This window comes from Pongo pygmaeus, chromosome 18, assembly GCF_028885625.2.
Source record: "Pongo pygmaeus isolate AG05252 chromosome 18, NHGRI_mPonPyg2-v2.0_pri, whole genome shotgun sequence".
In the NCBI taxonomy this organism is placed as follows: Eukaryota; Metazoa; Chordata; class Mammalia; order Primates; family Hominidae; genus Pongo; species Pongo pygmaeus.
The window spans coordinates 42,582,201-42,606,984 of NC_072391.2; the positions used below are offsets into that span (position 1 = coordinate 42,582,201).

Genomic DNA, 24,784 nt, shown 5'->3' on the forward strand with positions numbered 1-24,784 from the left:
TGAAGCCCACTTGATCATGGTGGATAAGCTTTTTGATGTGCTGCTGGATTTGGTTTGCCAGTATTTTATTGAGGATTTTTGCATCGATATTTATCAGGGATATTGGTCTAAAATTCTCTTTTTTTTGTTGTGTCTCTGCCAGGCTTTGGTATCAGGATGATGCTTGCCTCATAAAATGAGTTAAGGAGGATTCCCTCTTTTTCTATTGATTGGAATAGTTTCAGAAGGAGTGGTACCAGCTCCTCTTTGTACCTCTGGTAGAATTCGGCTGTGAATCCATCTGGTCCTTGACTTTTTTTTTTGGTAAGCTATTAATTATTGCCTCAATTTCAAAGCCTGTTATTGGTCTATTCAGAGATTCAACTTCTCCCTGGTTTAGTCTTGGAAGGGTGTATATGTCCAGGAATTTATCCATTTCTTCTAGATTTTCTAGTTTATTTGCGTAGAGGTGTGTTTATAGTATTCTCTGATGGTAGTTTGTATTTCTATGGAATCGGTGGTGATATTCCCTTTATCATTTTTTATTGTGTCTATTTGATTCTTCTCTCTTTTCTTCATTATTAGTCTTGCTAGTAGTCTATCAATTTTGTTGATCTTTTGAAAAAACCAGCTCCTGGATTCACTGATTTTTTGAAAGGTTTTTTGTGTCTGTATTTCCTTCAGTTCTGCTCTGATCTTAGTTATGTCTTGCCTTCTGCTAGCTTTTGAATGTGTTTGCTGTTGCTTCTCTAGTTCTTTTAATTGTGATGTTAGAGTGTCAAGTTTACATCTTTCCTGCTTTCTCTTGTGGGCATTTAGTGCTATAAATTTCCCTCTACACACCACTTTGAATGTGCAGAAAGGACATCCACGCCAAAACCCCATCTGTACATCACCATCATCAAAGACCAAAGGTAGATAAAACCACAAAGATGGGGAAAAAGCAGAGCAGAAAAACTGGAAACTCTAAAAATCAGAGCACCTCTCCTCCTCCAAAGGGATGCAGCTCCTTACCAGCAACAGAACAAAGCTGGACAGAGAACAACTTTGACGAGTTGAGAGAAGAAGGATTCAGATGATCAAACTACTCCGAGCTAAAGAAGGAAGTTGAACCCGTGGCAAAGAAGTTAAAAACCTTGAAAAAAAATTAGATGAATGGCTAACTAGAATAATCCATGCAGATAAGTCCTTAAAGGACCTGATGGAGCTGAAAACCATGGCACGAGAACTACATGATGAATGCACAAGCCTCAGTAGCTGATTCGATCAACTAGAAGAAAGGGTATCAGTGATGAAAGATCAAATGAATGAAATGAAGCAAGAAGAGAAGTTTAGAGAAAAAAGAATAAAAAGAAATGAACAAAGCCTCCAAGAAATATGGGACTATGAAAAGACCAAATCTACATCTGATTGGTGTACCTGAAAGTGACGGGGAGAATGGAACCAAGTTGGAAAACACTCTGCAGGATATTATCCAGGAGTACTTCCCCAATCTAGCAAGGCAGGCCAACATTCAGATTCAAGAAATACAGAGAATGCCACAAAGATACTCCTTGAGAAGAGCAACTCCAAGACACATAATTGTCAGATTCACCAAAGTTGAAATGAAGGAAAAAATGTTAAGGGCAGCCAGAGAGAAAGGTCGGGTTACCCACAAAGGGAAGCCCATCAGACTAACAGCTGATCTCTCGGCAGAAACACTACAAGCCAGAAGAGAGTGGGGGCCTATATTCAACAATCTTAAAGAAAAGAGTTTTCAACCCAGAATTTCATATCCAGCCAAACTAAACTTCATAAGTGAAGGAGAAATAAAATTCTTTACAGACAAGCAAATGCTGAGAGATTTTGTCACACCAGGCCTGCCCTAAAAGAGCTCCTGAAGGAAGCACTCAACATGGAAAGGAACAACCGGTACCAGCCACTGCAAAAACATGCCAAATTGTAAAGACCATCGAGGCTAGGAAGAAACTGCATCAACTAATGAGCAAAATAACCAGCTAACATCATAATGACAGGATCAACTTCACACATAAAATATTAACTTTAAATGTAAATGGGCTAAATGCTCCAATTAAAAGACACAGACTGGCAAATTGGATAAAGAGTCAAGACCCATCAGTGTGCTGTATTCAGGAAACCCATCTCACATGCAGAGACACATATAGGCTCAAAATAAAGGGGTGGAAGAAGATCTACCAAGCAAATGGAAAACAAAAAAAGGCAGGGGTTGCAATCCTAGTCTCTGATAAAACAGACTTTAAACCAACAAAGATCAAAAGAGACAAAGAAGGCCATTACATAATGGTAAAGGGATCAATTCAACAAGAAGAGCTAACTATCCTAAATATATATGCATCCAATACAGGAGCACCCAGATTCATAAAGCAAGTCCTTAGAGACCTACAAAGAGACTTAGACTCCCACACAATAATAATGGGAGACTTTAACACCCCACTGTCAGCATTAGACAGATCAACGAGACAGAAAGTTAACAAGGATATCCTGGAACCGAACTCAGCTCTGCAACAAGCGGACCTAATAGACATTTACACAACTCTCCACCCCAAATCAACAGAATATACATTCTTTTCAGCACCACACCACACCTATTCCAAAATTGACCACATAGTTGGAAGTAAAGCACACCTCAGCAAATGTAAAAGAACAGATATTATAACAAACTGTCTCTCAGACCACAGTGCAATCAAACTAGAACTCAGGATTAAGAAACTCACTCAAAACCACTCAACTACATGGAAACAGAACAACCTGCTCCTGAATGACTACTGTGGGTACATAATGAAATGAAGGCAGAAATAAAGATGTTCTTTGAAACCAATGAGAACAAAGACACAACATACCAGAATCTCTGGGACACATTCAAAGCAGTGTGTAGAAGAATATTTTTATGAATACAAACATGAACCACCCAGTAAGGTAAATTTCACAATTTCCTGCATCCAATAAAAAATTACCAAGCCTGCAAGGAGCAGGAAAATACAACTTACATGACGAGAAAAATCATCAGTTGAAACTGACTCAGAAATGATATCAGTGGTAGAATTACTATATAAGAACTTTATTAAAATAGTTATTTTAACCATATGCCATATCTTCAAGAAGCTAGAAGAGAATTTGAATGTGTTAGGTAAAGCCTGGAAGATATTTAAATGCCCAAATCAAAGTTCTAAAGATGAAAAATACATTGGATGGGATTAATGGCAGATTAGACATTGCAGGAAAAAAAGATCAGTGAACTTGAAGACGTAATGAAAGAAACTATCCAGAATGAAACAGAAAGAAGACTGTACAAATGAACAGAACATCAGAGAGGTGAGCTGTAGGCCAACCTCAGATGTCCTAATATATGCATAATTGGAGCCACCAAAGGAGGGGAACGTGGGGGGTTTTGAAGAAATAATGGCTAAAAAATTTCCAAATTTGTTGAAAACAAATCCACTGATTCAAGATGTTTAAAAAACCCTAAGCAAAAGAAAGATGAAGAAAACTACACTAAGGTGAATGGATCAAGACCAGAGATAAAGAGAAAAATATTTTATAAGCAGGTGGGGTGAGGGTGAGGATGAGGGTGGGGGTGGGGGTGGGGGTGGGGGTGGGGGTGGGGGTGGGGGTGGGGGTACTAAACATGTTCCATACAGGAAGAAAGATAAGCATAGATACAGATGTCTTTTAGGAATCAATGCAAGCTAGAAGACAGTGGATTTTCTATAAGGAAAAATTATTGTCGACATATTTTTTTTTTACCCAGCAGAAATACTTTTTCAAGAATGAAATTGAAATAGAGTTGTTTAGATAAACAAAAACTGAAAGAACTCATTACCACGGATCTGCACAACCAAAACCTTAAAATAATATCTTTAAATAGAAGGAAAATTATACCAGATGGAATCATGAGTCTATCAAAGGAATAAAGAAATGTTAATGTCGTGACGTTTTTCCTAGATCTTTGAAAGAGATAATTGAATATTTCAAGGACATAATACAAATAAATTAAGGTGTTTAAAACCTACACAGAAGTTAATTGTAACACAAAGACTGGGGGAGGAAGTGGAAGTAGACTTGTGAAGTTCTTATACAGGTGTAGTATATGACTTCAGAATAGACTGTGATAAGTTAGAGATGTAATCTACACACCCCCAAAACAATCACTAAAATAACCCAAGAGTTTTATCTGATGAACCAACAAAGAAGTTGAAGTGAAGTCATAAAACATAATCAGTTCATCCAAAAGAAACCAAGAGGAAAATGACAGCAAAGAACAGATAAATAGGAAGATACAGATATAAACTTAACACACACACACACACACACACACACACATTTTTTTTAGAGCTGGGGTCTTCTTTTGTCACCCTGGCTGGAGTGTAGTGGCATGATGATGACTCACTGCAGCTTCAAATTCATGAAAACTGGTAATTCCCAGTCTAAGAAGCTCAGTGAGCCTTATGCAGAAGAAGCAAAGTAAAATCACACCAAGGTACAACATAATCAGACTGCTAAAAAAAACATGTAAACTTTCAGGAGAAATAGGATGAAATAAGAAAGAATACATTGTCACTGTGTTTTTATATTCAAACACATTTCTAAAGAACAAAAGGAACCTTAGAATTACAAATGATGGCAAAACTCAGTAAATGTAAATTAATGATTTGTACATTCTATCATTACTGATACTATAAGTAAACACCAAAAAAGCACATAAGAAGTTTTGAAATAAGAACTCTCCCTCACTTCCAACAACCAAAAATCATGAATATCTGTAAGATGTTACAATGCTTTTACTTTCCAATCATACTGTGTGTAAGTAAAAGCTGCTCATGTGGTAGGAAATCTATAATACCTAATACCATCACTACCACCACCACACACAAATCCGTCAGAGAGAATGACTGAAGCTTCCCCAGAGATCATTGAAAAATTCAAAGTGAAGCAAAGAAAAATGTAAAACATTATAGCAACTCAAGTACATATATAATATCAATCCTTTTATTTAAATTGTGGAACATTTCAAAGATACAGTAAAGTAGGGTGATTTTTTAAAATCTATTTCACTTTATCAAATCTTAATATTTGAACTTGTAAGCCCAAATTCTTTTTAAGAAACAATGAATTAGACAGACACAGCTGAAGCCTCTATCCTAGCTCTCTCCAATCCCACGGCCCTCCCTCTACCCTCAGAAGCAAGCATGTTCTGACTCTGGTGGATTACCACCACAGATATTTTTTACTATATAATCATGTATTCATAAGAAATATAAAGATTTATATTTTTAAACAATTGTATTTTACTTATCCAGACAAAAAGTGTATCTTTAAACCACTAAACAAAATAATTTACAGTATTAATAATATCCATATCCACATGCTAATGAATATAAGAAAACAATACATATATGGTGACAACTCTTTTTTTTTTTTTTTTTTTTTTTTTGGTGACGTAGTCTTGCTCTGTCGCCCAGGCTGGAGTGCAGTGGTGCAGTCTGGGCTCACTACAACCTCCGCCTCCCGGGTTCAAGCGATTATCCTGCCTTGGTCAACTGAGTAGCTGGGATTACAGGTGTGCACCAACACACCCAGCTAATTTTTGTATTTTTAGTAGAAGTGAGCTTTCGCCATTTTGGCCAGGGTGGTCTCAAACTCCTGACCTCAGGTGATCCACCCACCTCAGCCTCCCAAAGTGCTAGGATTACTGGCGTGAGCCATCGCACCCAGCCCATAACTCTTTTTTTTTAAAAACATTGAAACAACATAAATATGGAAATTAACTACTCACGTATGTTATTATATTGCCCATATCCTTCTGCAGCTTGCCTTTTCAAAGTTTTCTTTATGAGATTTACCCATGTTAATTCTTTTCAATCTAGTGTGTTCATTTTTAATTGCTGTATAATATTCCACCACATGGATATGAGTTTAATTATCCAATCTCTTGTTGGTTAACTTGCATTCTGCATCATCTTATGTTACTGCATATGTGTGATAACTGTGATAAACAGTTTTTCCAAATTTCTTTGTACACGTGTATTTTTTGACTCAGGTATGTGTGTCTTCAACTTCAATAGAGATTGTAAAATTGCACTCCACTTTACCTAGCTGAGTTTCCACTGGCCCATATCTCTGCCAGCAATTCTGTCAGACTTACGTTGTCACCAGTCTGAAGATTTTCACCAATCTGAAGATGATAGAACATTCATTTTAACTTTCATTTATCCATTAGTTTCTAGTTCAATTATCTTTTCCCATGTTTACTGACCATTCCAATTTCTTCCTCTATAAAGTAACTCTTCACATCCTATGCCCATTTTGTCTTAAGTTTTCCTTTTCATTACTATGCTGTTTTTCATATCCTGGATACTAATCATTAAGAAAAGTTTCCCTACAACAAGATCACAAAGACAGGTAAATTTTCTTTTGAATTTTTTGCAAGATTTCCTTTTCATATTTTAGTCTAATAATGTCAGAAAAAAAGGCCTAACACTCAAATGTCAATTAAAAACTAGCTGACTAAAAATGTGGTATGGCTGGGTGCGGTGGCTCACACCTGTAATCCCAGCGCTTTGGGAGGCTGAGGCAGGTGGATCACGAGGTCAGGAGATCGAGACCATCCTGGCTAACAGGGTGAAACCCCGTCTCCACTAAAAATACAAAAAATTAGCTGGACTTGGTGGCGGGTGCCTGTAGTCCCAGCTACTCAGGAGGCTGAGGCAGGAGAATGGTGTGAACCCGGGGGTGGAGCTTGCAGTGAGCCGAGATTGTGCCACTGCACTCCAGCCTGCTGGGAGACAGAGCAAGACTCCGTCTCAGAAAAAAAAAAAAAAAAATCCACACTACAAAGTACTAATTTAAAAAAAGATGAAGAACATTTCTATAAACAGATATGAAGTGATCTCTGAGATAAGTTTGAAAAGGTGCAAAATGGGCTGGTGCAGTGGCTCACACCTGTAATTCCCAACACTTTGAAAATACTTTGGGAGGCTGAGGCAGGTGGATCACCTGAGCCCAAGAGCTCACCCTGGGCAGCATGGCAAAACCCAGTCACTACCAAAAATACAAAAAAAATAGCCGGGTGTGGTGGCACACACCTGTGGTTCCAGCGACCCTGGAGGCTGAGGTGGGAAGACAGCTTGAGTCTAGGAGGCAGTTTTCAGTGAGCCATCACACCACTGTACTCCAGCCTCAATGACAGAGTGAGACCCCACCCCAGGTCAAAAAATAAAGTACACAATGGTGTATGCTATCTTTTATCTAAGGGAGGGAGAAAATATTCCTGCCTCAGCCTCCTGAGTGGCTTGGATTGCAGGCGTGAGCCACCATGCCCGGCTAATTGTGTGTGTGTGTATATATATACTTTTTTTTTTTTTTTTTTTTTTTTTTTTTGGTGGAGATGGGGTTTCTCCATGTTCATCGGGCTGGTCTCAAACTCCCAACCTCAGGTTATCCACCCACCTCGGCCTCTCAGGGTGCTGGGATGGGAACAGGAATTAAAAGAAATTAAAAAATGTGTAAGCAAAAACTCAGTTGTATGTAAAAAAACCCAATTCCCCCTGAGAAAGGGAAAGAGCTGGAATCCTTTTAAAAAAGACCTGTTTTTCTATAGCTAGTGAGCCTTATCTCTCCTCCCTTCCCAGGCATTATAAAAACCCTAATTCCCTAGCTGTGCAACTGCAAGGTCACTAAACAAATAAACCCAAGTCACAAAACATATTTTTCTTAAAAAAGGAAAAAATAATATAATGCATGATTCAATTAAACAACTATCATTGTTTCTCGCTTTTATAATATGCTTCCCCCTGCACAGATCTACCCCCTCCCCACAAAAGGCTTAAAAGAGAACTCTTTGTTCAGAACTCAGTGCTTTAAATGTTAATCCGACTGGGCCGATGCACCTAAATAATTAATTAATAACCTCCTAAACCCCATCAGTCTCTCTAATTCCTTAAAAATCCCGCTACAGGATTGCAGGCATGAGCCACCATGCCCGGCCCAATTTATTAATCAGAAAGGAATAGAGTGGCCTAGCGTGGTGGCTCACACTTATGATCCACGACTTTGTACAGCTGAGCATGGTGGATCACTTGAACCTAGGAGTTCTAGACCGGCCTGGGCAACATGGTGAAACCGAGTTTCTTCTTTTTTTTGAGACAGAGTTTTGCTCTTGTTGCCCAGGCTGGAGTGCAGTGGCACGGTCTGGACTCCCCACAACCTCAGTCTCCTGGGTTTGGGTGGTTCTGCCTCAGCCTCCTGAGTGGCTGGGATTGCAGGCGTGAGCCACCATGCCCAGCTAATTTTTTTTTTTTTTTTTGGTACAGATGGGGTTTCTCCCTGTTGTTCAGGCTGGTCTCAAACTCCCGAACTCAGGTTATCCACCTGCCTCAGCCTCTGGAGGTGCTGGAATTGCAGGCATGAGCCAGCGTGCGTGGCCCAATTTATTTATTTTTTTGTTTTGAGATGGTGTCTCACTCTGTCACCCAGGCTGGAGTGCAGTGGCACTGGCTTGGCTCACTGCAACCTCTGCCTCCCAGGTTCAAGCAATTCTCCTGCCTCAGCCTCCTGGGTAGCTGGGATTACAGGCGTCCACCGCCACACCCAGCTAATTTTTTTGTATTTTTATTAGAGACGGTGTTTCATCATGTTGGCCAGGCTGGTCTCCAACTCCTGACCTCAGGTGATCCACCCACCTCAGCCTCCCAAAGTGCTGGGATTACAGGCGTGATCCGCCTGGCGTGGTGGCTCCACTTTTGATCCCAGGACTTTGGGCGGCCAAGCGTGGAGGGTCGCTTGAGCCTAGGAGTTCCAGACCAAACCTGGGCAACATGGTGAAACCTGATCTCTTTTTTTTTTTTTTCTTTTTGAGACGGAGTTTCGCTCTTGTTGCCCAGGCTGGAGTGCAGTGGCATGATCTCCGCTCGCCACGGCCTCCACCTCCCAGGTTTGGGTGGTTCTCCTGCCTCAGCTTCCCGAGTGGCTGGGATTGCGGGCATGAGCCACCATGCCTGGCTCATTTTGTAATTCTTTTTGTTTTTATTTTTCCTTTTTTTTTTTTTTTTTTTTTGTGCAGACGGGGTTTCTCCATGTTTGTCGAGCTGGTCTCAAACTCCCGACCTCAGGTGATCCGCCCTCCTTGGCCTCCGCGGGTGCTGGGACTGCAGGAGTGAGCCACCGCGCCTGGCCCAATTTATTAATCAGAAAGGAATAGATTGGCCTGGCGTGGTGGCTGACCCTTGTGATCACAGGACTTTGGATGGCCTAGCACAGTGGATTGCTTGAGCCTAGGAGTTCCAGACCGGCCTGGGCAAAATGGTGAAACCCAGTTTTTTTTTTTTTTTTTGAGGCAGAGTTTCGCTCTTGTTCCCCAGGCTGGAGTGCAGTGGTGAGGTCTCGGCTCCCCGAGGCCTCCGCCTCCTAGGTTTGGGTGGTTCTCCTGCCTCAGCCTACCAAGTGGCTGAGATTGCAAGTATGAGCCACAATGCCTGGCTAATTTTGTAATTTTTTTGGGGGGGTGAGGTACAGACGGGGTTTCTCCCTGTTGGTTAGGCTGGTCTCAAACTCCCGACCTCAGGTTATCTGCCCGCCTCCGCCTCCGGGGGTGCTGGGATTGCAGGCGTGAGTCAGTGCGCAAGGCCCAATTTATTAATCAGAAAGGAATAGATCGGCCTGGCGTGGTGGCTCACGCTTGTGATCCCAGGACTTTGGACGGCCAACCGCGGCGGATCGCTTGAGCCTAGGAGTTCCAGACGGGCCGGTCTCTTTTTTCTTTCTTTTTTTTTTTTTTTTTTTTTTGAGGCAGAGTTTTGCTCTTGTTGCTGGGCTGGAGTGCAGTGGCATGGTCTTGGCTCCCCCAGTATCCGCCTCCGAGTTTGGGTGGTTCTCCTGCCTCAGGCTCCTGAGGGGCTGGGATTGCAGGCATGAGCCACCATGCCCGGCTCATTTTGAATTTTTTTTTTTTTTTTTGGTGGGTACGGTCAGGGTTTCTTCCTGTTGCTTAGGCCGGTCTCAAACTCCCGACCTCAGGTTATCTACCCATCTCGGCCTCCTGGGGTGCTCGGATTGCAGGCGTGAGCCACCAGGGTGCTGGGATTGCAGGGGTGAGCCACCGCGCCTGGCCCACTTTATTAATCAGAAAGGAATAGATTGTCCTGGCCTGGTGGCTCACGCTTGTGCTTCCAGGAATTTGGACGGCTGAGCGCTGCAGATCGCTCAAGCTAGGAGTTCCAGACCAGCCTGGGCAACATGGTGAAACCCGGTCAAATTTTTTTTTTTTTTTTTTTGAGGCGGAGTTTCCTTCTTGTTGCCTGGCTGGAGTGCAGTGGCGCGGTCTCGGCTCCCAGTGGCCTCCACCTCCGGGTTTGGGTGGATCTCCTATCTCAGCTTCCCGAGTGGCTGGGATTGCAGGCGTGAGCCACCATACCCGGCTCATTTTGTTTTTGTTTTGTTTTGGTTTGGTTTGGTTTTTTGTGTAGACGGGGTTTCTCCATATTTGTCGGGCTGGTCTCAAACTCCTGACCTCAGGTGATCCGCCCGCCTCTGCCTCCGGGGGTGCTGGGACTGCAGGCGTGAGCCACCGCGCCCGGCCCAATTTATTAATCAGAATGGAATAGATCGGCCTGGCGTGGTGGCTTACCCTTGTGATCCCAGAACTTTGGACGGCTCAGTGTGGCAGATTGCTTGAGCCTAGGAGTTCCAGACCTGCCCGGGCAACATGGTGAAACCCGGTCTTTTTTTTTTTTTTTTTTGAGGCAGAGTTTCGCTCTTGTTGCCTAGGCTGGAGGGCAGTGACCTGGTCTTGGCTTCCCGTGGCCTCTGCCTCCGGGTTTGGGTGGTTCTCCTGCCTCAGCCTCCCGAATGGCTGGGATTGCAGGCATGCATTGGAGGCAACAATCCTTGGAATGTGATTGACCGTAGAGAATAATGAATGTGGAAGACCCAGAACAGACTTTAAAATGTTAAGCCCAAATGACTGTCTGACAGGTGGTATCTGTAATAAAAATTGGAAACTCTGAAGGAAGAACAAGATTCTGAGGAAAAGACTAATTTTTTAATGTGTTGAGCTTGAGGGCCTGCTTTGGAACTAACAGGCAGCTGAAGATTTCATTTCATGTCAAAGAAACTTAATTTAAAATCCAGCAAGTACTAACCTCAGAGGTAAATGTGAAGGACTGAAATACCAACTTGCCCACCATGTTGGAGAGGTTTATGAGAGCTCAATGCAGAAATTCCTCTGAAGTGGGAAAATCTATAATTTCTCTGAAGAAGCACTGTCTGTGCTCTGGAGGTCAGAAACTTTCTAGACTCATGTCCTCGTTAGGGCAGATCCAGAAGTCTTTTAGAAATTAAATTTTGGACATGCCCATGTGTCCTCTGAGCCTGTCCTTTCTGTCAGAAGTCATGCAGAGACCCAAGTGTCAAAAAGGGACACATTCTTTTGTTGATGCACAAGATTGTGGCATTCCAATCTCTTTCTGAAAATACATTATTAGATTCTTTGCAGCCAAAATCTTAAGAAAAGTTTGGTATTGGAGACTAATATTCCATGAAGAATTACCTGAAGCATGAGGAAATCATCCCTTTAGATCAGGGGATTTTTTCTTCAATTTTTAAATTGACACATCATTGTACATATTTATAGGGTATAGGGTGATATTTTGATTAGATCAGTGTTGTATAGCATGTTATGTAAAGCTTCTGAGAAGAGTCAGGGAGCATCTTAGAAAGCAAAATGGGAGTCTGTAAACAGACATGTAATGAATACTCAGACATGTAATGAATATTCATGCACTCCCAGATATTTCAGAGACTTCCAGTTATGTTGGGATCACGTGGAAAGATCTAAGAGACTCTGAGGTGAAGGGCCATGAATCACTCTGGGGCTGAGGCAGTAAAAAGCCCCTGCCTCATTCCCAAGTTCTCTCCTTTTCCGCTTCCAGTACTTTGAAGGTTATGTGCAATGTGTGTCATAGGTTAAGGATAGAGGAGTTTATTCTGACTGACATTGAACTTTACGGGAGCAACCCACAAACTTTGGTGTGGTTGAGCCACTGAGAATTCAAGCTTAGTATCTTCTTGTTGCTGTTGCTGTTTACCAACACGGTGGGATTTCTACAGGGCTCAAGCGGGCAGAGAAATTCCCTGTGAACAAGAATGTCTCATGTTGGGCTTCTGTATAAATTGTGCTGTTGAAAAATGTTAAGCAGATAAAAATTTTAGAAATTCATTGCTCCACACTGTATCGATGCTATTTTTGTCTCAGTTGAAGCCATCCTAAAATTATATATTTAGATCATACTATCTTCAATAGAATTGTTTTTACTGAGTTGCTTTTTGATGTTATAGATGAGCCTTATGTAATTCACAACTGAATTCATACACAAATGTTATTGAGTCAATTGCCCACCATGTTAGAGAGGTTTATGAGAGCTCAATGCAGAAATGCCTCTGAAGTGGGAAAATCTACACTTTCTCCAAAGAAACTATTATAGTTTTAACAGAAAGAATGATGGAAAATAATAAGATAGAAAATCAAAATCGTATGAAGGAGTACGGAAGATGGGGCACTATTGAAGGGATTATTTGATGGCAATAAGAATGAAAAGGTGTCATTGAAATTCTTTAGGTTTCACATAGAAATTGCACCATTTTATCCCGGCAGACATATTGTTTAGAAGTTTTTAAGAAAAGAAATTTTTGAATCATGGTTTACACTGTTTTAGGTCATGGGAACTAGTAAACATGTTTCACTATGCAGACTATTAGTCAACATTTAGATCATGCTTTTCAATAAGGAAGGTCAAATTGGGAGAGGAGAATCAATAAATCTAATTGTTACAGTCACTCAACTGACATGTTGAAGGGCCTGGAAAATTTCTCACATGAATAATGGGTGAAGAGTCAAAGAATGATTCTTTTGCGGAAAAGAAGACCCGCCGGGGTTTGGGAAAGGGTATGTGTATGCATTTAGTATTGTTTAGTGTGGTAGCTCTATGGTCCTGACCTTCACATATTTACATATTTATTGGGCTGCCATGTGTTAGGTGGAAACACAAAACTGTCATTTTTTTGTAGGACGGAAAAGGCTGAATACTGACAATTTCATATGGCTCCACCTAATAGAACAGGAAACAGAGTTATCTCTGAATTGTTTATCTAAGGTAGAATTTGGGGAAGAACTTAGAATTTATAAAAATTAAATTAAATTTTAGACTAAAATATATAGATATATCTAGAGTTGTTCAAAAATGAAAATAGAGCTGAAATATCAAGTGCTATAATGGAGTTCATATAAGAATTCCATGCTTTATATTTGAGGTTGGATATGTGCTTTTTCTTTATCCCTTTCATTTATATGGATCTAATCTCCTATAATGTTTAAAACATTTTGATAGAGATGTTCTTTGGTGTTCTTTTTCCTCTTGATTTAAAGATCTGCTTTACAACCAAACAGTAAGATTAAACAAAACAAAACAATGCCCATGGCTTCATGATCACTCTATCCATTTAGAAAGGCCTTGTGCATGGCCTATGATGGTCATCTTGAAATTCTTTGTAATTTTTTATCAAAGGGCTCTACATTTTCACCTTTTACTGGGCCCTGAAAATTATGCACCCAGTCCTCAATCCATGGTCTTCTTAAATTTGCATGCAGATTAGAAGTATAAAGGTACATTAATTCTAGGCCATCAAAGGCTAGCTTATAACTTTCAAATTACATTTGGGAATTGTTCTTATATAACAGCATTTATTGCTCCAAAGATCATTATGTAATAACTGCTAACTAATCTATATGAATGTACATTTGGGAAACCATGAAAACTTTCTAAAAGAGCTCTGCTGTTTTATGTAACAATCATGAAATATTTCCAAATGCATAAATATAAATAATTACAATAGAAAATCTAAGAGACAAAAAAACTATGATAGTATACCAATGCAATTTCTTGAAAATAGATACACATGAAACAAAGAATAAAGGAACAACAGGAAAATGTGCCACTATTGTGGTTACAGCTTCAAGGCAACACATTAAAATGCCAGCCAGACACAGGTGGCAACAGATGTATCTACCACCAAAAAAAAGTTAAGTGAAAAATTTCAAATGAAGTAACTGTTCAATGAAAAGGAAAAAGAATAAAAATCACATCAGCTTACATGGCAATGAAACATGAAAGATTCTGCTAAACATTTATGTTGAAAATTAAGATGGAGGTAATCCATGCACACTCATCCAAAAATAGAAAACAAGGAATTAGTGGGCCAAAGCCAATGTTAATTTTGAAAACCTCAGAAAGAAGAAAATTGAGATATGGTTGATAGCTTCTCTACAATATAGCAAGAAAACTCTGTCCAAATTCTAAAGGATACAAAGTCTACTCAATTTAAAAACAAATGGCACGTTTCTGCCTCTTAAAAGACATACGCATAATCTGTGAGTGCATTTTCTACTTTAGAGACCATTTGAATTAAAATCCTTAAGTTCTTATGAATGTTTTTGAAATATGTACAGTAAATGAATAAAGCCCATAGTTATTTAAGGATAACATTTAAAATTATTTACTAAATCTTTAATATTAAAATAATAGTACATGCCGTCCAGTCATAATCAAAAAAGCCAAGGTGATTATGGAGTATTGAGGCTGAAAAGAGCAAGATCTAAACCAACCTATTCTGGACTTCACTGTCAAGGAAAAAAATTGAGAGGAAAATTTTCAAAAAATACTTATACTTGTGAGATTGGTGAGGAGAAACAATCTGTGAAATATTGCCATTTCTCTGCAGTAAAAATTTTAAATGATTGGTTAGCACGATGTCCCTTTCTCTTCACACTCACATCTTTCTGATTTGCTCCTCAGATCTCAGGCGTGCTGAGGCTATAATGTCTTTCCGTCCACCTTAGGTTTACTACTTTAAAATTGATTTTTGATGTTGTTGTGAACATGAATTTTGTATTAATACAGGAGAATGGGGTGTGTATTTCTGAAAGTCCAGAGGTGTAGGGGCAAAGAAGAGATTTCTGGAGTCCCCTGCATGCCTGCTTACAGAGGTTTCCTTCCTGATATTGTCAACTTCTAGAATTCTTGCTCTGGCTCCCTTTTAAAGCCCTGAGCACAGTTAAGTGTCTTTTCCTGACACTCATTTATACTACCATGAGGCTCCTTTGTAACATGAAATGTACAATGTGACCACTTGTTGGCTGCCCAAACAAACATACGTTAGGACTTTTCACTCTGGCCTCCTATACTGAAACATCATTCACATTTAGTAAAGGAAGGGGCACTCTGTTAAACTCACCACATTCTTTACTTTATGGAGTCATATAGAGATATTCCACTAAGTCCTTTTGCTTGATCCCATAGAGACCATCCTATGAAAACTGAATTAATATGAAAGCAGGTAGAGTGAATATTCATTAAAGTCATTTACAACAACGTCCAATAGTGTCTCCAAGTGGAACAGATATTTAGAGACCATTTGGCAGGAGATAGGATGGGGAAAGAGAGTGGCTGATGCATGCTGAGAAGTAGGAGGAACAATCCAGTTTTTAAAATATTGTTCTTCTTGTTAAGAGTCTGTTTATCAGGTTAAACACAGTCAAGTGGTCAGTTGAGTCTAATAATTCAGTAACTGAGAACAGATGGAGAATACATGGATATGTGTCTGTGTGTACACTCACATGCAAAATCAGTTGCCCTGACTTTATCTTACTTCCATCAATCTATTTACTGATTTTGATAGGAAGAGTATGTATTTTAGATACCTAAAGAGTATCTCCTGAAATACTTCCATATCCTTGCCGTTTGAAGAATCTTTTTAAAGGAAGAAAAATAATTATTAGCAAAGAATTCACATTCCGAATGGCTCCATTTTCATCTCCTCAATCCAGTGTTAAAATTCATGGCTTGGGAAAAGTGGGATGTTTACAATGCCTATCTATACCATTTATCTATACCATTAGTTTTAATAGCCTGTTCACTTGAACAATTTCTAAGTATGTGGTAAAAGAAACTAAACTAAAATAATAATGCATTATATTTGAAAACATCAGTATCCTGTACACAAAACTTCCATAAGTAGTTCTTCCTAGATTGAAACTAGAACTAATCCATTTCCAAAATCATCTATATTTTTCTGAAGACAAAAAATAAATGTTGCTACAGATAATTGCCATAGGCTGCAAATATTCTGATTCATCCAGTATTTCTCTCTTGTTGCATGTTGTATAGATAAATATAATGCATCAATATTAGGATAGCGTATATTTTATTAAATGTTAATGCAGAATTCTAAGTTTTCTAGCATTCACAGAAAAGCAAGCTACTGATAATAAATAGTACTTAAAGAGAAATCTTATCTACTCAATGAATTGAGAAATCCAGGATATTAAGGCCACAAAAATGATTGTTTAGATGATTTAATTATAGCACAACAGGCTTTTCTGCTGATAATGTTATAATTATGTTTTAATAACCCAATCTCAACAAACATAACTAGAGTACAAATGATGAGCACAAAAATCCATCTCATTTGTAGCTCAGACTAGTGTTTCAAATATAATTTCTCTTAGTAATTTAGTCTGATTTTTATAATTCATTAGAATAAATCAATAACTGACTTAGAATCACTTCGATGATTTTAAGTATTGTTCCACAGAAACATTAACAATACCACAAGCATTAAAATGTTGAGAAATATTTGTATATGATGATGTCAGTGGATGTTCCTTTCCTCAGCTAATAAATTCTAGTATAAAGTTTTCAGATCTGTACACAAAAATGGATCATGAAAATATAATCACGGCAGAAACTATGTAGCAATTTTATGAATGTGGAGAAAGAGTTCAAATAGTACTTTTGTACTGTACTGTGTCCATGCAAAGCTTCATTCGATCAAACAAAAACAATACTGAATTTATCATGTTAAAATCTTTAAGGACACTCTGGTAGATGAGATCATTTTCCTGCATTTGTTCACACTCTCTCCTATCTCCATCTCTAAGGCACAGATATAATTCCCCACTCCTTGACTTTGATCCTTGCTGTGTGATTTTGCTTAAGCCAAAGGGGTATCTTAGAGGATTTCAGGCAACAGAAGCCTGGCATGTTTTTGCACAGGCAGGTTGCACTCCTGACTTTTACCATAACAATAACATGCTTCAAGTACCCGGGAGGGCTGAGGAGAATCACAAATACATGGAACAGATCTGGACACCAGCTGCAGCTTCAAGCCAATGCTATCCAAGCCCAGCCTAGATCAGCTGAACTGCGTCTGACCAGAGGTGCATGAACAAGGAAGGTAACGCGGTGGACCTGGGCCAGATGAGCAGCTTCTACATCGGCCTGGGTTCCCGCCTCCACTGCAATATCTTCTCCTACCACTACTCCGGCTACGGTGCCAGCTCGGGCAGGCCCTCCGAGACGAACCTCTGCGCCGACATCAACGCCGCCTGGCAGGCCCTGCGCACCAGGTGAGGGCGACCCCGGTGGCAGCTCAGCCTGGGCACACCCGAGAGGGGACCAGGCTGGGGGCCGGGGGCTGGGGGAAGGGGCGGGCTTCCCTGGGAGGAAGGTGGGCGGCCCTGCAGGAGGGGAGCCACAGAGGACGCATGAGGCCAGAGAGCCAGACAGGTGAGCTCAGGCATGCGGGTGCCGCCTCCGCATGGCTGAGGTGTGGCCAGGCGGTCCCCCTACACCCTGGCCTGTGGAGCCAGGCTCCCTGGGATGTCCTGGCCTGAGGACAGGAAGGGGCTGAGCTTGTCACAGGGGCGTGGACGCCACCCGGCGGGAGGGGGTGGGTGGTGTCAGGGGGTCTGTGCACGTGTGGCTGGGAGCCCACGGGCCGAGGCAGCACTTGTGGCCAAGTGAGGTGAGGCTGCTGCATCGAGGTCCAGAGGCCTGGCCCATGAGGCCCCGTGGCTGTGGAGCTCGGCCATCCCGGGGCAGGGCCTGCAGGGTCAGGTGCAGACCCCAGCACACACCTGAGGTCTCGGCCAGCCTCGATTCCAGATCCATCCCTGCTAATCATCCAGGTCCCCAGCCCTGCGCTTGCCTGGGCCCTTCACTGGTGTTTGAGCACCGCCCGGGCCAGTGCTGCTCTGGACCAGAAGACCCGCGTGGGCCTCTGGAGGCCTTTCCTGCTCGCCACCCGCTGGGGCTGTCTCGTCCTGGCCCTGCCCTGCCCAGCCCAGTGGTCGGACCCGCTCCTGCAGGGGCCAGGCGCAGCTCTGAGAAGTCAGAGGCCCTAGGGAGGTGGGGTCCTCGTTGCCTTGGCGATATCCCAGGCAGTCCCTGCCGTGGGCCTGGGAGCTGGGTCCCCTGGCACCAGCCTGGCTCTGGGGGCCTCCCGGCAGTGTGGGGCGCCGAAACCAAGCACCACTTCACGCAGCTTCCTCGGCCCCCTCCTGTCTCTACTGCCCGGGGCACTGGCAGAGTCACACCCCCCATGGCCAGCTCTGAGCTCTGTCTGCTCGGCCATCTGTCCTGCTGCCGCTTTGTCCTGCAGGATCCTCTGCCCAGAGCCGTGAGGGGGAGGCCAGATCGCTCTCAGGGCCTCCACTGAGGATGTGTCTTGTTTGATTGTCTGAGTGGTGACATCCAGGTGGCAGCTGGGGGCTCCTGCCTGGAGCAGGTGACAGGGCTGGGCTGGCTCAGCACACTACTGGCCTTGGCTGCCAGGGAGCAGGCCAGGGAGGCTGAGGCAGAGCTGGGGCCACAGGCACAAGCCAGGCAGCATCCTTTGGGGCATGGGTGAGCAGTGAGCTGTGGAGTGCTGTCAGAAGGCTGGGATTCCAGGCCAGGGAGGGGGACAGCCCTGCTGGTGGAGTCGAATGCAGGGCAGACGGGGACGCACACCTGCCCATGCTCCTGCCTCCCAGGAGGTCATCTGCCTGGGATCCGAGCCTGGAGCTTGTAGGAGGAGAGTTCTGGGGTCCCGGCATCCACAGGGTAGCAGGTGGGTCCCGCGTGGTTGGGACTCGGCATGAGGAGGCCTTGGGACTGGTGCTGGATCAGCTGGGCCAGGGACCGCATGCCAGTGACCTGGGGGTGGGGGTGGCCCTGGGTGGGATCTGGTGGTGCTGAGGTGGCCGAGGACTTGTCCACTCCCAAGGGAAGGCGCTGGTGGGAGGAGGTGCTGCCCCCGCAGTCGCCACCCTCGATGTTGACCTGGGTTGGGCTGGCATCTCATCGGGATGGGACTCTGAGAATCCAAAATTGGGTGGAGACATCTGGGGACACAGCTGCCTGAATTCCTCATGGCCAAGGGTGTAGGCAAGGGTTGCAGGGAGGAAGAGTGTACCCTGTCCCGGCCAGTGCACCAGGAACGGCTTTCTAACCTGGGCAGGAAGGCGTGAAGCATTCAGGATGTTGGGGGTGGGGGGGGCACACAGTTCCCAGTGTGCGCCTAGGGGTGACCAGGAGGAGGAGATGCGCCAGGGCTTCCCCTACCCTAGCCCGAGGGGGACTCCCTAGCTAGGATCCAGCAGATCCTGGCTAGGAAACACCAGTAAACCATAGCGCCAGGGAACAGGACCAGGCCGCCGGCTCCGCCCACCGCTGCGGTGTTGGGGGACTGGCGGTGGCCTTTGGGACTGGTGTGGAGCCTAGGCCTGACCCACTGACTTGGCTGAGCGGGGAGAGTCGCATCCGGAGCTGGGCCTGGGGACGCCCGCTGGCGGGAGGGGTGCGCGCGTTGGAGGCCGCGGCTGACTCTGCTCTGGTGCCGCCAGGTACCGCATCAGCCCGGACAGCATCATCCTGTACCGGCAGAGCATGGGCACGGTGCCCACCGTGGACCTGGCCTCGCGCTAGGAGTCCGCCACGGTGGTGCTGCACTCGCCGCTCACCTTGGACGTGAGCGTCGCCTTCCCCACACCAAGAAGACCTACTGCTTGGATGCCTTCCCAAGTGAGCAGGCTGGGGCGGGGACGGGGGCGGGGGCGGGGGCGGGGGCGGGGGCGGGGCGGGGCGGGGCCCAGGCCCGGCGAGGTCTCACCCGCCCCACACCCCTCCCGCAGAATCCAGAAGGTGTCCAAGATCACGTCGCCCTTGCTCGTCATCCAGGACACGAAAGACGAGGTGATCGACTTCTCGCACGGGCTGGCGCTCTACCAGCGCTGCCCCAAGGCCGTGGAGCCGCTGTGGGTGGAGGGCGCCGGGCACAAAGACATCTAGCTCTACAGCCAGTACCTGGAGCGCCTGCGCCGCTTCATCTCTCAGGAGCTGCGCAGCCAGAGCGCCTAGCGGCCGCCGGGGCCCCAACCGGCCGGACCTCAGCAATAAGGCGGCCCCCGGACCTCACCCCGCGCCGGGCCCCCAGGGACTGCATGCGGACCCCCTAGCGGCCCGGGGGACCCCGCCCCGTCCCAGGGGCCGTGAACGATGTACAGGCAACAGAGCTACGCACTCCTTTCCTTTTGGAAGCAAGAAGAAAAATCGTGAAAACGGAAATTAAAGATTTAATTTTTTTTAAAAAAAAACACAATGTTTATTAATATATCCAAAGTTTTTCTTTTTTTTTTTTTGAGACGGAGTCTCACTCTGTCGCCCAGGCCGGAGTGCAGTGGCGCGATCTCGGCTTACTGCAACCTCCGCCTCCCAGGTTCAAGCGATTCTCCTGCCTCAACCTCCCGAGTAGCTGGGACTACAGGTGCGTGCCACCATGCCCAGCTAATTTTTTGTATTTTTAGTAGTTATGGGGTTTCACCGTGTCAGCCAGGATGGTCTCAATCTCCCAACCTTGTGATCTGCCCGCCTCGGCCTCCCAAAGTGCTGGGATTACAGGCGTGAGCCATCATGCCCGGCCGTTTTGCATAGATTTTTTAGTGCAGAATCATGGTGGCAATGGGTAATGGCTACCAAGGTGCCATCGTTCAACAATCCTGTTATTCAGCCATCACATCTACTATGTGTAAGCCATAACATCTTCTAAAATGAATTATAACTATATTCTAATTGAAATAAATGGTATCACAATATTTCACTAAGTAATCTCTGCTAGCTTAGTCTCTATTTCAGCTCAACGGAATGCCCTCTGAGTTCCTATAATTGTGACTAATTCTCTGAGACGACATCAGAAATATCAGTATAAACTATGAGACCTACAAAGGAGATTCCTCTTTTTCCTTCTTATTATAGAGATGCTTTTTTGTTTGTTTTCTGCAAGCAAGCATGGTCTTAATCAATTTTGTATGCCCATACCTAGGAGAGCCCCTGATTCATAATCAGACCTCAATAAGATTTGTTGAATAAAGTGAAAGTATTTTCAGCTTTCCCTCACCATTTTCTTCAAAACAGACTAGTTCATAACTGAAATAGGCATTGTTTCTAGAAAACAGTCACTCCAACTGATCCCCTCGTTTAATGGTTTTTGTACTCCCTGAATCTATCATAATACCTGGCACATAGTGAGTAAGTAATCGATATTTGTTGCCTGAACTAATGGAAGCATGAGTGAATGAAATAATACAGGCATTTTAAAATTATAATTCAAGACTGAAAGCATATTACTTGTCATTAGAGTGATTTTAAACAGTTAAGTATATGATAATTAGGAAGATTTACTTCCCTGCTTCATTTAAATTTTAAATATAGTGATCAAGGTAATTATGATTTTCATTCATTTATTCAATAAATGTATATTTAATATTTTTTATCTCACATGATAGATACTGGTCAAAGACATTACAATGGTATTATACATAAAGATTTCTTTTACATTTACAATATCTTGAAATTTTTCTCTTGTTAATCTAAAAAGTATATTTATAGGTTGGGAAATATACTTTTTAAAATGTCAGATAATTATATTTTTATGTTCTATTTTATCTTATTATTATTATTATTTTTGATACAAGATCTCACTGTGTCACCCATGCTGGAATGCAGTGGCATAATCACCGCTCACCACAACCTTAACCTCCCAGGCCCAGGTGATCCTCCTACCTCAGCCTCCTGAGTTGCTAGGACTACAGGTGCCCGCCACCTTGCCCCGCTAACTTTTTACCTTTTTGTTTTGTTTTGTTTTGTTTTTGGTAGAGATGAGTTTTCACCATGTTGCCCAGGCTGGTCTTGAACTCCTGGGCTCAAGCAAAATGCCAGCCTTGGCCTCCCAAAGTGTTAGGATTACAGGCATGAGCCACCACTATGGGGCAGATAATGATAGTTTTTCAAGAATCGGTAAAATATTGTCCTTCAATGAATTAGTGCAGAAGCATGAAAAAAATCTATTATGAACAAATCTGTGAAACAGACGTTGAAATTAGTATTCTAATAAGGCTTTTGTGCTTTTTGATGATATAAAATAATTTCGCTATGACAATACAGTTACTTAAATGAGAAGTATGAATAACTTGCTTTGATATGTTTGTGGTATGTTTCACTTATTTTTTAAGAAGGGAAATTATTAAATTTAAACTATATATGTAAAGAGTGCACATAGAATATTTTAAAACCTTGAAGAATTAGATCTTCATTTCAAGAATTATTAAGTGTCTTAAGAACATATTTATTTTCTAGAAATGTTGAGCCTCTTCTTGGGTAATGTGATTCTTTTAAAAATTTTGAAAGGATTTCTTATTACATTAAAAATGAATGTATACAATAGGAAGTTACTAGGATAGAGTGAATTTGGCAGCTATCTTGCTTTGTTATATGTCTTATAAATTAAAATTATATTTTCATAATTAAAAGCCAAGCTCATTTGCTTTGATAAGACTAAGAGAAAAGGAGTATTAAATGAAGTTAAATTAGATTTTACCATCTTTTTAATAAGTTTCAGGCCTGGTTTGATAATATATTCCCAGATAAATAATTTAAAAATGATCTTTTGGCCAGGTGTGGTGGCTCACGCCTGTTAATCCCAGCACTTTGGGAGGCCGAGGCGGGCGGATCACGAGGTCAGGAAATCGAGACCATCCTGGTTAACACGGTGAAACCCCATCTCTACTAAAAATACAAAAAATTAGCTGGGCGTGGTGGCCAGCGCCCGTAGTCCCAGCTACTCGGGAGGCTGCGGCAGGGGAATGGCGTGAACCCGGGAGGCGGAGTTTGCAGTGAGCCGAGATGGCGCCACTACACTCCAGCCTGGGCGACAGAGCGAGGCTCTGTCTCAAAAATAAAAACTAAATACATAAATATGAATTTAGTGACAGCTGGTTATAGTTTGGAACCTCATTTGTGAAATAAGCCATATTTCAAAATATTTTAAGCAGAAATACATTTAAGTTTTAGCCTATAAATTACCAGAATTTGTCCTAGTCACCTAAATAAAAAATATAAAAGTTCTACATTTTAACGTCCTTTCAACATTTTATGTCCAGAAAACCCAGCAGATAAACAGCTCAGGTCTTAATGGGAAATGATAACATATAAGATCAGCGGCATCCACATAAATAAATTTTTATCCAACACAAAACAATTACATACCCTTTAATGAAAAAGAAATTACCAATGGCCAACCCCAATCCCACTACTTTCAAAAAAAGTCCTCAAGCTTTCCTTTGCAGTTAAATGTACACTGATGGAAATGGTGGTTTTATGCAGACAATTGATGTTTTTAAATGAAATGTCTAATAGGGAAGTCAGTGCATTACACTACCCATTCCAGAAAGCAGCCTTCCATTGAATTTACTCAGACAAACTAATTGCGGAATTAGATGACCATGGAACGTTATTGAGGGCATATCCAGCACTTTCTTCTGAACCAAAACCAAATCTCTTTTGGTCACTACTGCATTGCTATTCAAAATCCAGAACTGTTCATCTCTCTGGAATATTAGTATCATAAGCCTGGGGAGGTGACAATGTCATGTAATGGAGTTGTGGGGAGAGGAGTCAGAGTGTTGTGGCAATTCCCCGACTAAGGGAAAGAGTCTGTAGAAGTTCATAGAATCAGCTGACATGCTATGGTCAAAGAATTCACAATTAGCAATTGACCAATCAATTATGATTAACTCATTCTGTATGACTATCATAGGCCATTAAAAATAGGAAAGGGTGTTTCTAAAATGTGTTTCATAACAAGTGATTTAATGATAAAAGCTTGGACAGTTTTCAGAATTCAAACATTCCGAGATACTAATATCTTTAAAAACTCCTGTCATTGTGTGTGTGTGTGTGTGTGTGTAAACACTACCTGTGTAATCATCTATTGAGATTTAAATTAGAACTTTTCTCAGTGTACCACAGTTCTAAAGGTACTATTTATTATATTGGTATCCTAGGAACAGAGTGAAAAAAGGCAAAGAGGTAATTTAGCAGTCTTTTTCTACTAAAATCAGAGTGTCTCTCATCTCTGCCTGAATCCACTACATTGTGATTACTGAAATACATATTATAGAATATCTACTTATTTTGTAGATTTAGACAATGATTATGATTATTGCTTTTCTCACATCTAAAAATCAAATTTATATTACACATGAAGACATTTTGTAAAGAAGTTTTGTTGTCTATAAAAATGAATACTTAATAGAAACATAATATTATTTTATGTTATTTGAATTGTTAGGTTTAAGAAAATAAAATGTTTTTTAAATCTATTACTTTTAACAACACTGTAACATTTATTGGTTTTGCAATAAAATAAATCCAGAAAATTGCTGTGATATTACGTTTTATGTTTCTTATTGAAAGTAGGTCAATTAATTTCTAAGCAATGGGGCAATATAACTGTCAACTAACAGTGCTCAAGCAGTTAGGATTTTAACTGCTGACATTATTTTCTTTGAAAAATGATAGATGTCATTTGGTGTTTAAAGATAAATTGCGGCATAACTGTGACTTTTTTGCTGATAACT

The 24,784-nt window shown here is 42.3% G+C and overlaps 1 protein-coding gene and 1 long non-coding RNA gene across 2 annotated transcripts in view; both read left to right on the forward strand.

Annotated features, from left to right (window-relative positions):
• LOC129015139 (E3 ubiquitin-protein ligase HERC2-like) overlaps positions 1-3,476 on the forward strand; it is a 97,291-nt gene extending 93,815 nt beyond the window's left edge. Inside the window, 1 exon segment of the mRNA XM_063654288.1 lies at positions 799-3,476. Within this exon segment, the coding sequence (XP_063510358.1) occupies positions 799-901 (103 nt within the window). The 3' untranslated portion in view covers positions 902-3,476.
• A 5,115-nt stretch (positions 3,477-8,591) lies between these two features.
• LOC134738584 (uncharacterized) lies at positions 8,592-24,583 on the forward strand. Its single transcript, XR_010124408.1, has 3 exons — positions 8,592-17,455; positions 19,715-19,892; positions 20,003-24,583. It is a non-coding gene; the product is annotated as an uncharacterized LOC134738584 (long non-coding RNA).
• Positions 24,584-24,784: the final 201 nt, after the last annotated feature.